This window comes from Phyllostomus discolor, chromosome X (genome assembly GCF_004126475.2).
Source record: "Phyllostomus discolor isolate MPI-MPIP mPhyDis1 chromosome X, mPhyDis1.pri.v3, whole genome shotgun sequence".
Classification (NCBI taxonomy): Eukaryota; Metazoa; Chordata; class Mammalia; order Chiroptera; family Phyllostomidae; genus Phyllostomus; species Phyllostomus discolor.
Window position 1 is genome coordinate 11,421,826 of NC_050198.1, and position 16,130 is coordinate 11,437,955.

The 16,130-nt window shown below is 40.2% G+C and overlaps 1 protein-coding gene and 1 pseudogene across 3 annotated transcripts in view; one reads left to right on the forward strand and one right to left on the reverse strand.

Annotated features, from left to right (window-relative positions):
• Positions 1 to 1,387: 1,387 nt before the first annotated feature.
• On the reverse strand, positions 1,388 to 1,880 carry LOC114505189 (annotated as a pseudogene).
• A 5,026-nt stretch (positions 1,881 to 6,906) lies between these two features.
• Positions 6,907 to 16,130, forward strand: part of POLA1 (DNA polymerase alpha 1, catalytic subunit) — a 295,823-nt gene continuing 286,599 nt past the window's right edge. For 2 of the 3 annotated variants that reach the window (XM_036016711.1, XM_036016710.1), the window contains exons 1-3: positions 6,908 to 7,100; positions 11,647 to 11,771; positions 14,945 to 15,041. In XM_036016711.1, the coding sequence (XP_035872604.1) occupies positions 7,076 to 7,100; positions 11,647 to 11,771; positions 14,945 to 15,041 (247 nt within the window). In that variant the 5' untranslated portion in view covers positions 6,908 to 7,075. Of the gene's footprint in view, positions 7,101 to 11,646; positions 11,772 to 14,944; positions 15,042 to 16,130 lie in introns of all 3 variants that reach the window. The other variant, XM_036016712.1, reaches the window with a different exon arrangement.

The following is a 16,130-nucleotide window of genomic DNA, read 5'->3' on the forward strand; positions in this document are numbered from 1 at the left end:
CCTTCATGGGATTACAAATCATTATATGAAGTGCTATTAAATTGACTATTTCCCTGTCTTTAACAATTTATTTTACCACCTCCAACTTATCCTCTATTCCCGCTGCCTGTGCTTTGTCTTACTTCATACCCATCTCCCAGGGGCACATTATGTTTATTGGTTTATTATCTACGCCTCTCAGGGGCAGGCACTTGGCTTCACTGCTGATACCCCTACTGCCCAGAAGAGGGCCTGGCATGTATAAATGCTCAATAAATATTTTGTTAATTAAAAAGTTTGGTGTCAAAGCTGCATGATTTTCTTCCTGTTTAATTTGGCTTTGATTGGCTAGGAGAGTAGCAGAAAGCAAAGCAATCTGATTTGACAGCGAGAGGTATTCCTGAAAGGCCTGGGGGCAGATAAGTAATGCTGAAGATGGAATTTGGATCCGGGAGAAGAGCTGGTGTCAAACAAAAATAGATGCATTGAGAAACTGTAGGGGACAAGGATCATTGGAATTTATTAGCTTTCTTTTTAGACACACAAGAGTTTTAATTTGCAGAAACACTCTGAAAGAACCAAGCTCCGAGCAAAGACATACATTTGTTCATCCATTGGGCCATTAACAAAACTTCTCTATGATGTTAGGGTGATAAGTCAAGTAACTCAGAAATTGTTTTCTTCCCCTCATCCCATAGCAATTATTTTAATGGATTGCTAGGGTTTTGCAGACATTTTTTCCCCTAACAGAAAAACTGACATTTTGCCAGATGTATAACTGACTTGGAGAAAAACTGAATATGATATGTATATAGTTAAAAAAATGTTATTTATTTACTGATTATTAGAGAGAGAGGGAGGAAGAGAGTATGCAAAACATCAATTTGTTGTTCCACATATTTACACATTCATTGGTTGCTTCTTGTACGTGCCTTGCTGGGGGGTGAACCTGTAATCTTGACATAGTAGGATGATGCTCTAACCAACTGAGCTACCCAGCCAGGGCTTATGATATATTTTGTAATTTTTACTATGTCTTTCCCAGGGCTTTTTGCTATTTGCCAGAAGCCCTTTCATGATGCAAAATTTCTATGCTTGACCAGAGAACCTGGTTTATTGTTCGTTCTTCTCCCTTTCCTCTTCTATTCTCTTACCAACTAAGGCAAAAGGGTATCTTTACCTTCAACTGTGAATCTTGAAGAAGTTATTTTGCGGGAGTGTCCAGAAGTTGAAGAATTTCTAAGAACTTCTCCACCTCCAAATATTCCTGATTGTGGATAATGCATCTGAATAAATTGGTGATTATAAGAGAAACATACTTAGACGTCCCACGAAAGCCTATGGCGAAAAAAGAGCAACAAATAGTGTTTCCAAAGTTTTGACTGAAGAAAATGAACTCTAATGTCTGTTTTTTTTTTTTTTAAACCAAGCTCTGGCCAGTTTTATTAAAGAAAAATTCTGCACGATTTACTTTTCACCAGTCTGTTCTGACATGCTTCTAATGATATCAGAATCACCTGGATCAATGATAGCCAGTGTGCACACTCTGTCGTATTTTCCACATGCTGTGCCCAATTCAATATTGTTGTCACAGTAGTGATGGGCACCAGTCTTAGCTGACAGGGCATTGTCCTCTATTTCAGATTTCCTCGGGGCTGGACCATTGTTGGTGAGGATAACCAGATTTGCTTTGCCTTGTCTGATCACCTTCTGAGTCTGCTTGTACCCCAACACATACTTGCCACTTTCTTTTCCTGATAAGTTGGAACCTAGAGTTGATCGACTCCAGCAACTTTTTTGTTTTCTTTGTGGCCACCATCTCCCTGCCTTAGGCGTGGGAAGGTCCCCTACCAAGCGCAGCAGCCAAGATGGCCGGGTAACCACAAAGGCTGAACTCTAATGTCTTGAAATAAATCTAGGTAGCTAGGAAACTTTGTGGCAGGGTTTTGGAGTTGAAACCAAGACACCAATTTAGAAATGGTTTGCTTTGCTCCATGCCAGGCTCCAAAGGAAAACAAAATGTTGGGTGGCTCAGTAGTAGTGTTCTGAACCCCTCCCTGCATAAATGACAATTGAACAGAAATGCCAAAGAAAGAAAATTATGTTCCCACGGTTGTGCCACCTGCCCTAGTTGAGTGAAGAGAGAGACGGTCATCTGTTTTGGGCTGGCATTAAAATCTTAGATGGCGACAAAAAATTGGAAAATAAAATTAAAAAAATCAATTCAAAGCAGCATAAAAACATAAAAGATAAACTTAACATGTGGAACTTATGTCCAGTGAAAACTTAAAAGACTGCTGAGGAAAATTAAAGAAAACATACAAAAAGGGAAAAATATACTGTGGCCATAGATTGGAAGACTCAAAATTGTTAAAAAAAATCTATTTTCTTGAAATTAACCTATAGATTCAATAAAAACCCAGTCAAAATCACAGAAAGCTTTTTGGCAGATATTGACTACCTGGTTCCAAAAAATGACATGGAAATGCAAAAGAGTTGAATTAGAAAAATTCTGAAAAAAAATAAAAGAACAATGTTGGAAACTCAGACTCCCTGATTTTAAAACTTACTATAAAGCTACTGTACTCAGGATAGTATGATAGTGCCATTAGTATAGAGGTATTATGGATAAATGGAACAAAGTAGAAAATCCAGAAATAGACCCCCATATATGTGATGGATTGATTTTTGATAAAAATGCCAATTCAATGGTTAAAAAAAAAGCCTCTAAAAAGAACATGCCATTCATTGCAGCATTTTTCAAAATAGCCAAAAGCAAGAAGCAACCCTCGTGTCCTTTGATAGATGAATAGATAAACAAAATGTGGTAAATATATACAATAACATATTTTTCAGCCTTAAAAAGGAAATTCTGACATGTTACAACATGGATGAACCTTGAAGACATTATGCTAAGTGAAATAAGCCAGTCACACACACACACACACACAGACACACACACAATGTGATTCCACTTATATGAGGCACCTAGAATAGTCAAATTCATAAAGACAGGAAGTAGAATAGTGGTTGCCAGTGGCCAGGGCAGTTACTGTTGAATGGGCATAAAGTTTCATTTTGAGAACATGCAAAAGTTCTGGAGATCAATTGTACAACAACATGGATGTACTTAACACTACTTAACATGATTAAGATGGTACATTTTACATTGTGTGTATTTTACCATAATTAAAAATTTTAAAAAGTGAAGCCAGAACACCTGGATATCTATAAGTAAGAAAGAGAACCTCAGTACTTATCTTACACTACATACAAAAATTAACATGAAATGGATCATGGACCTGAATGTAAAAGCTGTAAGATTTCTAGAATAAAACATAGAAGAAAATGTTTGTAACCCTGGATTAGGCAAAGATTTCTTAGATAGGATACAAAGTATGAAACATAAAGGAAAAAATGGATACGTTGAATTACATAAAAAATAATAACTTTGGTCTTCAAAAGACGCAGTTAAGAAAATGAAAAGGTACACAAAATACTGAGAGGTAATAATTGCAAAACATATTTTATAAAGAATTTTTATTTAGGATGTATAAAAATCCTTATTTAATAACAGGATAAATAACTCAATTTTAGAAAATGGGCAAAATGTATATTGTAAACCCTAGGTCAATCACTAAAAAAGTTGTTTTAAAAAAAGAAGTATAAATGATATGCCAAGAGAGGAGATAACATGTAATCATATAAAATACTCCATTAAAACCAGAGAAGTGGTAAGTACAACATAGGGAATATAGTCAGTGATATTGTAATAACTGTGTATGGTGCCAGGTGGGTACTTGAAATATCAGGGGAACAATTTGTAAAGGATATGATTGTCTAACCACTATGCTGGGCACCTGAAACTAATATAAAATAATACTGAATGTAAACTGTAATTGAAAAACAACTAGAGAAAAGAAAAAAGAAACAAGGAACAAAGAGAAACAAAGAACAAATAAAAACAGTTGCAAATGGTCAATAATCACATAAAAGATACTCAACATCATTAGTCATCAGGGAAGTGGAAGTTTAAAGCTCGTAATGAGATACTAATACATAACCAGTAGAATGAACATTAAAATAAAAACTGATAGTACTGCTGAGGATGCAGAACAACTGGATCTCTCAGACTTTGCTGATGGGAATGTAAAATAGCACAGCCACTTTGGAAAAACAGCTTGGCAGTTTATTTTAAATTTAAACACCTGATGACACAGGAATTCCACTCCTAATTATTAACCTAAGAGAAATGAAACATGTCCACACAAAGACCTACACACAAATTACAGAAGTAGAGAGCAGATAAGTGGTTGCCAGTGGTTAAGGATGAGGGAGTCGAGCAGGAGGGGAACAGGTGTGGCTGTATAAGGGCAGCATAAGGGTTCCTTAGAGATGGAAGTGTACTGTATCTTGACTGTGTCAATATCAGTATCCTGGTTGTGATATGGTATTACAGTTTTGCAAGATGTTACCATCGAGAGACACTGGGTAAAGGATACAAGGATACATTTTTCTGTATTCTTTTTCATAACTGCATGTGAATTTACAACTATCTCAAAATTAAAAGTTTAGTTTAAAAATGTAGGGTGGGCCCTGGCTGGTGTGACTCAGTGGATTAAGTGCCAGACTGAGAATCATAGGGTCTCGGGTACAGTTCCCACTCAGGGCACATGCCTGGGTTGCAGGCCAGGTCCCCAGTAGGAGGCGTGTGAGAGGCAACCACACACTGATGCTTCTCTCCCTCTTTCTCCCTCCCTTCCCTTCTCTAAAAATAAATAAAATCTTTAAAAAAATGTAGGGTGGACTATGAAATGTAAAAAAAGTAAATATTGACAGGAATTCTTAGAAACATGCCCATTGTATTAAAGACATATAGATATAACATAGTAAGTCATTGATTATTTATGCTAAGGGAAGCAAATGAAAGCAAAGGTCAACCAAGATATACACGCGTGTAACTTTTTAGCAGACTTACCTAGCTAGTAATATCTGATCTAGGAGACATGCCTCTCTCCCACTTTTGAACACCTTTTGTTTTCAGGATGATCTTTTGAAGTAGTGCTGGCCTTACATAAGAGTCTTTTAGGTAACCCAGATATCATTCAATTCATAGAAAGCTACAATACTAAATGCCGTAAGATATTAAAGAGTGAACTGTGGCTGGTGTAGCTGAGTGGATGGAGCTCTGGCTGTGAACCAAAGGGTCGTCGGGTGAATTCCCAGTCAGGGTATATGCCTGAGTTAAGGGCCAGGTCCCCAGTAGGGGGTTCACAAGAGGCAACCACACATTGATATTTCTGTCCCTCTCTTTTTCCTTCCCTTCCCCTTTGTCTAAAAGTAAATAAATAAAATCTTTAAAAAAATTTTAAAAAGATGTTAAAGAATGAAAGCCTTTAGAAAAGGAGGGAGATGAGTCCTCCTTTCTCACGGAAAGAGGGGTATATGTGACCAGTATTGTTCAACCTGATGTTTATGTCCAGGTTAGCCATCGTGCAGATGACTTTAACAGGTTTAGCAACTCCTTGCCTAGACCCCTTGTTCTCGACTTTGGCTACACGTTGGAATCCTATATTGGGATGCCATCCTAAGAAATTATGATTTAATAAGTCTTTGGGGAGGGCACTGGAATTTTGGAAAACTGCTCCTGTCATTCTAATGTGCAGTCAAAGCTGAGAACTACTGCTCTTAACTTCATAGAATGACTGCTCTAAACTCTATAAACTTTATGGCCATATGTAGATTAAGAAACCCTCATGCTGCCATCCTTGGCTAAAATCCACTATGACTGACTGTATGATGAGTGTTCTAACTTGTAATTCTTTCTTAACTTTGCTCCAGTACCTTTCTTTAATAATTCCCAGATGAATTCTGGTTTTGCATTCCCAAGGGTGAGTTCAGGCTCCTGGTTTACAAGGTTCTGAAGCATTAGTATAGCTATTTGTCACTGGGATAGGTTTTATTCATGATGACACTGCATATTTATGTTAGGATCCATGGCTTGTTATCACAAAAGACTTGCCCATTGGTCAATAATTCATGTTGAATCACTTGAGGGCATGGATCTAACATTGTTCTCTAGGGGATGGTGCGAGATACATTGTACATTAGTGGGTTCGAGAAAAGGATTCAGATACATTTGCCGTGATGGCTAAAGTTACTTCTACGTAAAATGGTACTCAAAGATTGTTCTCATTCTAAGTTCTTGGTTTAATTATGTTCTTTCATTAAGATATACATGCAGATGTCTCTGTTCTTATTGTTTGTTAAACAATAAATGAGATGCCGACTTTGCATGTTTTGTGCCACACACAAGAATATAATGGCCTTTTTGTCTTTAATAACATTGACATTTTGCAGTAGTGTAGGCCGGTTGTCTTATAGATTGCCTTATACTTCGGATACATCAAGTTATTTCTTCATGGATAGATTCAGGTTAAACATTGCTTGGGAAGACTTATATAGGTGATGTTCCTTTTTCCAAATGCATCGCATCAGGAAGCATATGATTGATTACCCCGTATTGGTGATGCTACTTTTGGTATTTTGGCTAAGATGGGCGCACATACCTTTATGCTGTCGAACCTATCACACAGCGACTGTGTTCACACTTTGAGAAACAAAGTACCAGGCCACACTCAAGGGTGCGCAACAGGAGGCGGTCCCTTTGCCAGGCTCTGCGGAAAACAGTGCCCCACAACCATCCTACTACCCGCCCGCTTGTCTTTTCCACGAAAATCACCTCTCAGAACCAGAGACTCCCTACTCCAACGCACCCACATATTTTTCCATCTCTGTGGGTGCGCCTGCGCAGCGAATTTCCACGTAGCTCTTTTGTAGGGCCCGACCGCTTTTTATTACACCCTTGGGCCTCGGTTCTCGTAGAGCTTTTTCTCCTCTGGGGTCAATTTCAGGTCCTTAAACGCGCGCCCGCGGGAAGACCTGGGGCGGAGCACTGCACTGCACTTCACGTCAGGGGCTTTCCGGGCGGAAGTCCGCAGACTCAGGAGCCTCTGATTGGCTTTCAGGCTGGCGCCCGTATCTACCCCCGCTCCACTTTCGGGTTGATTGGCGCGGAATCGAGAGACTCCGGACCATGGCGCCTGTGCACGGCGACGACTGTGAGCTGGGGCCACGTGGGATCCCGGGTTGGGACTGCGGGGACAGTGGCGTAATTGTGGGTGGTGTGGACTAGGGAGTGGGTTTCTTTTATTTTTCACCAGGCAGTCGAGCGGCGGGGACTCCCTGCGGGTCTGTTTGGCGCAGACCTCGGTTGCCCAGGGCGGGGACTTGTAGGGCACCCGACGGGTCAGTCCTGCCGGGCTCTTTGCTCCTGGAATGCCCCCTGAGGGTTTTTTTGTTTGGGAGACTGCCTCACTTCCATCACTGCGGGTCTCCGCACTAGCCTGCTTTTTTTTTTTTTTTCACCTTTGGTGAGTCAGGTCGCACATGCCGGCCACGCTCGTAAAGCCTCTGCCCGGGGGGCAGTTTTGACCAAAGGCTTTACACTGCTATCAGTACAAGTGTGCGCTTGAGGGCTGGGAAGTGTGTCATCCGGTTTGTAGAAAATTGTTTTACGAGCTGTCACCAGAAGATACACTTTGTCTTTGTAGATAGTGGGTTTCTACTTTCTCCGTAACATTTTTTTTTTTCAAATTCTATGGGAAGTTCTTCAAGTATTGCGTAGAAATAGCGTTCACAATGTAGTCATTTCTGATGAATCTTTTAAAAAGTGTATCAGTTCCTCAGCATTTTAGATGTCTTGTATCACTTCTTTTTCACTGGTAATCTTTTATTTCCAAAAATAGGATACAAAAACGCAAGTGGGTCTGTCTGATTTCTGATTGAACAGTGTTCAACTAAAGTGTGATTTTAACGAGCTTCTGACTTAAAATCAGATGCATCACTTTCTTAGTTGCAGCGTCACATCTTCTGTCACTTAAAGTGCATCACCATTAATGAGAACTTGATACCTACTGGTAATCAGCTTCCTTTGCATTCACCTAGTGGTGAGGCAGAGGCTTCAATTTGTTCTTCTAGCCCTTCGTCTTTTAAGACAATTTGGAGAGTCGATAGCCTGGATTGCAAATGTGAGTACATGAACAGTCTTTGCAGCCCTGTATCAGTGATTTGCCACCAAGCTGTTTCTTCACACTAAAAACTACAACGTCTGTGAACATCAATAAATCACTCTGGAAGATACTGTGCAGTCTTGAGACCCAGCCCTCATAAGGCATGGTGTTAGGTGTTGCTGGAGGCTTGTGACTGGGATTTTTCCTTGAGAGCAGACTAAAGATTGGTACCCGAAAGACTGTTGCAGGCTAGTGTCTGTCTGCTTTTGGGGAGGATGGTGATGCTTCAGATGGTAATTTGGAACCAAACATTTAAACTTCTGTAACTGGATTTTTTCCATGCTTATTCTTTTTTGCTAACTTACTATGTGAAGTGTTGGAGGCATTCCAGAAAGGAAAATCTAGGCCTTTTTTCCTCCTTAAGTATTAGGTGGGGTACCTTGACAATGGCAATGAAAAGTTGAAAAGTCTATAACTAGCTGTTATGTGTGAAAAGGGATCTGGGAGAATTTAATGATTAAATAAAGCATGTACAGTAGTTCATTCATTTGTTCATTCAGCAAATGTTTATTATGTACCTACTAGGCAAAGGCATTCTGCCAAGCTCTGGTGTTACAGTGGTAGGTAAAGCTGGATGTGTTTTTTGTCTTCATGGAGTTGAGATCGTAAACACCTCTAATTATATGCAGTACTATATTCGAGGCTTCCCTGAGAAAACTGCTTTGCTTTATCTTTGTTTTCTAGATACTAGACCATGGTACTGCTGAGTGTGGTGTGTGTGACTACCCTGCATCTATATACATACAGACATTAAATGAACTTCTCTTATATTGCTGAGTATGAAGCCAAGTATCTTCATTTAATCCTTAACAACTTTATGAAGCAGACATGATTATCCCCATTTCACAGATGTGGACCCTGAGACTCTGCATTAGTCTGAGTCCTTAGGGTTAGATACAGCAACCAACTCGAGCTAATTTTTTAAACACAATTTTATTGACCATTGAAAATGAAAAAAGTAGAAAATACAAACAGAAAAGAAATAACACAGCAACCTATTGCCAGTTATTTTCCATTCGTGAAGTCTAGCTAATTTAAACAGAACAGGAATTTATTAGGATATTGCGTTGTTCACAGAAACTCCAGGAGGACTGGAGAGTCTGCCTGGGGCTGCTTAGCCAAGAATAGTGATTAAAGTCCTGTCACAAAAGCTGGTCTAGTGAGGAGATCCTTGCTAACACTGGGCAAGTACTTGAGGTTATTGCTTGTTAACATTGTAGTTACAGCTCTGGTTACCAGTGCTGACACTTTTGCCCCAGTTCTAAATCCTGCAGCTGTTGGTACTTACAGTCCCTTTCCTTAGCCCACCCCCTTTCCTTTTGTCACTAGTTTCTGATTTAAAGTCTGAACAGGTGTTCTTAATTGGTAGTGCCTATTTTATATGCCCATGCTCTAGCTGTAGGGGTGTCTGGGAAAGAGCATCTGCCTTTTCAATTTCTGTAGTAGGACGTGGCCTCTGTGTCCCGTCAAGACTTACATGAGGGAAGTTTCACAAACAGGTTCAGATGCTGGGCAGCTTAAACAATAGCAAGACAGCTGGCCATTGCAGCTCAGAGAGGTCAGCCAATGGTCTCATGTGGTCCAGTACGTGGCAGGGCTGGGCTGCTTCTACCTAATCTCCCATTCTCCCACTCACTCTACACTCTCATGTCTTACCTTCCGTACTGATTTTCTTTCGGTTCCTGAATACACCTTGCATTTTCATCCCTTTGTAATTTGGCTCATGCCTTTTCCTCTGCTTGCACCACTTTTTACCCTGTGTTCTGATAGTGCAATTCTATTCCTCTTTCTGGGTCTGTGTTGGAAAACTTTTCCTGCGAAGCGTTTCCTGATTTCTCAGGCACAATTAACAGCTGTTTTTTAGTTTCCTCAGTACCACGTCCTTACCTCTTATATGGCACCCTGTTTATGTGATGGTGGGGCCTCAAGTCCTTTTGCTTTTTACTTACTTGACTGTGAGCATTTTGAGGACAGGCAACCCTTTCATAGTTGTAATTGCACCCTAAGCACGGCAGAGGGCGCATTGTTGCCTGTGGAGTAAGATGTTTTGTAGACTATCGATTTTGTCAAGTTAATCTAGAGGAGTCAAGAGAGTCTTGAAGGGAATCCATTGAGGCCTACTTTTCACTCGTAGTGGTCATATTTAGTAATCTCCAAAACTGTTTCATATAGACCTGCTTATGATTTTTAAAAATATTTGAGTGGCACCCAAGATTTTGTGACTGTCATCATTAAGTACCTGCATTCCTTAATTTTTACTTAATGCCTTTCTCAAAGTGGATTTAAAAGTCAAATGTGAAAGTCAAACAATAGACTGCGATGTTAGAAAGAGATTCCATTTCCAGGAAGCTAAAAGAAATAAGATCTCTAATTATGCTTCACTTTTGAGATACAGTTTTTTTTTTTTTTTTCCCAGCATTTGGTACATGATCTTGAAATTGCATCTTCTGTTTCAGTCAGACTCTTAGTCAAACTGCTTAATGTTGTTAAGGATGTTGCAGTGGGGTTGGAGCTTTTAGGATACCTCTTAACAATACTTTTCCTCTTCTGTGCCTATTCCTTTTTATAAAATAATTAGCACCAAATAGAATAAAATACTCAATTTCACAGGTGTAGATGGCAAACATGCTGAGCCTAAACTCATGGCTGGCAGCTGTCTCACTTGGCTTGGTTATTCATCAGCTGGTATATGAAGGTCTTAATTTTGTGCATGAAATTTTTTCAGTATGTGTGTGATATCAGTTTATAATGACCAAAAGCATGAACGATTCAAAAACTGAGTAAATGAACACAGAAGCCCTTTGGCATTTCAGTAGTTTTTTGACAAAACATTTTAACCTTTGTAATTTGTTCTTATCATCATATTATGTCATAACTAAGTAGGTGAGGCCTGGAAATCAGTGAAAGAATCAAGAACCTTTTCAGAATTATATTTGTTAAATTCTCCCAACCCCCAATTTATCCCCTTTGAAATTCCAGGTAGTTCATCTGAATCTCTCTTAGGCCATGCATGACTTGCAAAGATTGTTTTAGAGTTAGTTGCTCCTAATCTCCTATTTTACATTTTAAATTCTCTGAGTATGGGGATCATACCTTTTTGATCTTTGTGTCTGCTCTTTGCAAAGAGCAGGTGCTCCTTAAGGTGTGTTGAATGTTGACTAATAGACTTCAACTCTTTTATAACTCTACTAGGCCCCTCATTTCTAATGGAAAGGATATGGACTAACAGCTGGTCTCGCTTCTCTAGCGTCTCTAGGACACAAGAATTGAATCTGGAGTTTTTTCTCTTTTTGGAGGGAAAAAATTTAACAGTTGCTTCCGTTGTTTCAACTGTATCTCAGAAAATTTCTGAAGAGTCACAGGAGCTGCAGACTGCAGCCATGAACTTTGTGAACTACTTACGTTATAATATTATCATTTGTATAATATTGAAACTGTTTTACTGCTGGCTAGAAGTGTTTCTTTGTTTTTGAGGGAAGATGGCTGACAATTTTGTAACATTTCCTGTTGGCTTTTTTTCCCCCCCCCCCCCCAGCTGTGTCAGATTCAGGAAGTTTTGTAGCTTCTCGATCCCGGCGAGAAAAGAAAGCAAAGAAAGGGCGCCAGGAAGCTCTAGAGAGACTGAAAAAGGCTAAAGCTGGTGAGAGGTATAAATATGAAGTAAGTAACCATTTTTCTGTTTTTTCCCCCCTCCTGTGCTTCATCTAATAATTCATAGCCCGTAACTAGTTCACCTTTGCATGTGTTTCAAGCTCGTTGTAATAATAATTTCTTAATATTGAACAGGCAAGGGCATGAGGGAGATTTACAGATTATGAGCAGCACTTGACCCTTAAAGTTCCTGTAAGCCCTTTATAGATGCTTTCACAATTCTGAAATGAATGTAGCTGTGTGTATTTTTTCCCTGATTAAGCACACTGCATCTCTGCTAAGTCTCACGGCTTTGTTGGGGGACCTTAGAGATGCTTTTGCTTCATTCTCAGGGTATTGAGCAATCTAGCTAAGCACTACTTATCCTCAGAGAGAATTGTTTTTCCTAATTTCATTTGTAAGGAGACTAGCAATGGGGACTTGGACCTTACTTCTGTTGTGCCCTGATGTAAGATGGAATGTCATGACATTTTGGCTATTTTCCCACTGTCTATGGTCTGTAGGTAACAACAGTGGCTACTATCTGCACAGTGTTGTCTAGTTTCACCTGCAGTGTGTTTGCTGAGTATCTTAACTGCCTCAGGGCCAGAAAGTGATTGATTAATATTAGAAAATAATGACAACTAATGTACTTTTTTCCCTAACACTATTCTAAGTGCTTTCCCAAATACGTTCATTTACTTAAATTTCCAACAACCATATAAAGCTACATGCTGTGATTAACAGCGTTTTGCAGCTGAGCTATCTGAGGTCACAGTGGCAGAGGCTTGATTTGAATCCAGGCTTCAGAATATGATGTTTAACCATGGCCCATAGTGTACTGGGTAATTAAGCAAGCAGAAGAGGATTTTTGTCATTTGGCACCATCCATTCAAGCTAAGTGAGCCAATCATGGGAAAGGGCTACTAAAGGATTACAGTAAAGCAGGAGTAAGGCATTTTTTTTTTTACAAGATTTTATTTATTTATTTTTAGAGAGGGAAGGGAGGGAGGGGGAGAGAGAGTGAGAGAGTGAGAGAGAGAGAGAGAGAGAGAGAAAAACATCAATGTGCGGTTGCTGGGGGTTATGGCCTGCAACCCATGAATGTACCCTGGCTGGGAATCGAACCTGGGACACTTTGGTTCCCAGACCGCACTCAGTCCACTGAGCTGCGCCAGCCAGGGCTGACTAAGGCATTTTTAAGAATAGTTTTCTGGTATCTTTGTGATAGTATGTAAGTATGTTGCTTAAATAAGAGACAAAATATGCCTCATAGACGGCAACCAACAAAAATTATCCCCCCCCCCAAAAAAACCCCAGATTGGTCAGTACAGTAATATTAATTGGACTGGTTTGTATCTGGGTTGTCAGAAACTTAATTTGGTAGGGCAGGTAGTTTCTGTTATCAAATGGTGGAAGGCTAAATCAATATTTGCCCGTGATCCCTGTTATCAAATGGTGGAAGGCTAAACCAACATTTGTCAGTGATCCCTGTAGGATAGATTAAACAGGAGGTGAAAAACTAAGCCTAGTCCTGTAGTTTGTAAGTGTGGCAGGGATCCAATTAGCTCCACCCATTGTGCTCTCAAAGCTTAGTGTCCCAAGTGTTTTTTTTTTTCCCTAGGGTTTTATCTCCTCAGGTAGAGTTAATTGTTTCCTCTGCCCTACTTGATAAGGCAGAATGCTCTAGAGCAGAGGGGAGATTTTTAAAGTGACCTCTGAGTTCTTGCTAACCAGCCCACCAGATTCTCTTCTGGAAGGTTGGTGGCCTGTCACCACGGCAGCTGCAGCAGTGCCGTGCGTCCGTTTGTTGTTTGAACGGTGCTGCTCTATTCGTGCCAATAGTTCATGGTGCTCGGGCCCTCTGGCTGTCGGACAGCCTGTGTGATTGGAGGACTTGCCACTCTCTGGACTTGCTTTCCAAGTAGTTCAATGGGTTTTTTTTTTATTGAAATATAATTATTATACACTGTTTCATTAGTTTCAGGTGTACAGCATAGTGATTCGACTTTATAGACATTATGAAATGAGCATCACAGTAAGTCTAATAACTGTTCAACTAAATATATTTCAAAAGGAAAAATATCCCTCCTCACTTCCCCTCCAAAAGTTAGCAAAGCACTATATTCTACAGGTACACTAGAAATGTACCTGTAAGTGTACATTTTGAATGACCCTCTGTTTGAATTTGTCACTATAGCAAGTTGATAAAATATTACTGCTTATATCCCCTAAGATGTACACTACATCCCCATGACTGACTGACTTTATATCTGGAAGTTGGTACCTCTCAGCCCACTTCACCCATTTTGCCCACCCCACCTGGTAACCATCAGTCTGTTCTCTGTATCTATGAGTCTGGTTTTGTTTTATAGATTTCCACATCTAAGTGAAATCATGGTATTTTTGTCTTTCTCTGTCTAACTTATTTCACTTAACATAAACATTCTCAAGGTCCATCAGTATTGTCCCAAATGGCAAGATTTCCTTTTTATTGTTGAGTAATAACCCATTGTCTACCTGGACCATCTGTTTATCCGTTTGTCCATCAGTGGACACTTAGGTTGCTCCCAGGAGTTCAGTGTTTGTCTCTGTGTAGTCTCAAGACCTGAGAATGGTGGGGGATCATTGGCAATTCAAACGGATCACTCAAAAACCATTTCTAGTGTATCAGTGGAATATAGAATGTGTTTTTCTAACTTTTGGAGGGTGATAGAGGGGTGAGGGTTTTCCTTTTGAATTATATTTGGTTGGTTGAACAGTTATCAAAATTATCATTTATTTGCAGGGCAACATCACCTAGTGGAGAGGGAGGTGACGTGCCTTACAGGTTTGCTAAGTACAGGAGAAACCAGTCTAGGAATTATAAGTGAATAATCCCCAAAGCAGCTAATGAAGAATTGGCTATAATTCAGTTTGTTTTTTATGAAGTAGATGAGTAATTGATGGTGTGACAAGTGTATTATGCTAATGGAATCATTTAATATCTGATGTTAACACCCACCTAAAAGGAATACTAAGCTAATTGATGTCTATTTAAGGAAAACCCTGCAGTGGTGTTGAATGTCAGAACTCAAGATTTGGTTGCAGCTACTCCTTCAGGCTGCCATTCCAGTTTCAATTTTGACGAATTTTTTTTTTTCATCAGAATTGTTTAACACTTTCCCTCCATTTGAAGCTTTCTCAAACTCGTATAATGGCAGGTTGAGGACTTCACAAGCGTCTATGAAGAGGTTGATGAAGAACAGTATTCAAAGCTGGTTCAGGCACGCCAGGATGATGACTGGATCGTGGATGATGGTACGTGGGAAGAAATTGCCTGCCAGACACTGTCTTAGTTGCATTTCATGCTGCTTTGCATGGGCAGGTGTAAGGCTCTGTTCAAATCATACCATTGGTGTGGGTTTTTCTCAAATACTGTATTTGGGGGTGTGGCAGCAGAACAATAGAACATTTATTTTGGGGCATTTTGGAGAATCCAGGCTCATCACTCAGGATAAACTGGGAGGAGCTGTGTTCTGGTGCAGTATCCCCACATATTGTGGGGATAAGAAAAAACTACCTTGCTCACAGGGTGGCTGTGAGGATCATACAAGGCTATGTGCGTGAGGGCTACCGTGGGCAGTAGAAAGCACCACGCAAAGGGTGGTCCATGTGCTCTTATGCCCCTTGTAGAAAGCTCGAGGTTCCTGCTGGTATGGCGTGACTTCTTGGGCATGTGACTGACGACCGGGAGGAGGTACAGACTGCACCTGTGACCACATTTATGTTTCTACTTCTGTAATTGCATTCAGCAATATTGTCAGCTTTCCCTCATAGACTGGGGTGCTTTTTCTGGGCTTGTGACCTTCATTTTTTTTTTTTTCATGTCATTCTTCTGGTAGAGGAAAACTACTGTAAAGTACAGTATGTGGCAAACTTTCATCCTGTGGGCCAAATCATTTCCCTAGCTGAACCTAGGTTGGTACAGACACACATCGAGAGATTGTGGGTCTGGTTTCAGACTACTGCAGTAAAGTGAGTGTTGCAGTAAAGAGAGCTATAATCTTTTTGCTGTGTGGGTCTTGCCTTCAATTTGTAAAAAACGTAGTATCGGGAAAGTGCGGTAAAGCGAAGCACAATAAAATGAGGGATGTCTGCATACTTTATGTGTATCCTTTGGTTTTGATTCAGAAAACTTGTGTGAATGCTGTGCTTTGACACAAAAAAGCAGGATTCTGCTGCGCTTAAAAGTGTCACAGGGCAGCCCTGGCTGGCGTAGCTCAGTGGATTGAGCGCGGGCTGGGAACCAAAGTGTCCCAGGTTCGATTCCCAGCCAGGGTACATTCCTGGGTTGCAGGCCATAGCCCCCAGCAACTGCACATTGATGCTTCTCTCCCTCTCTCTCTC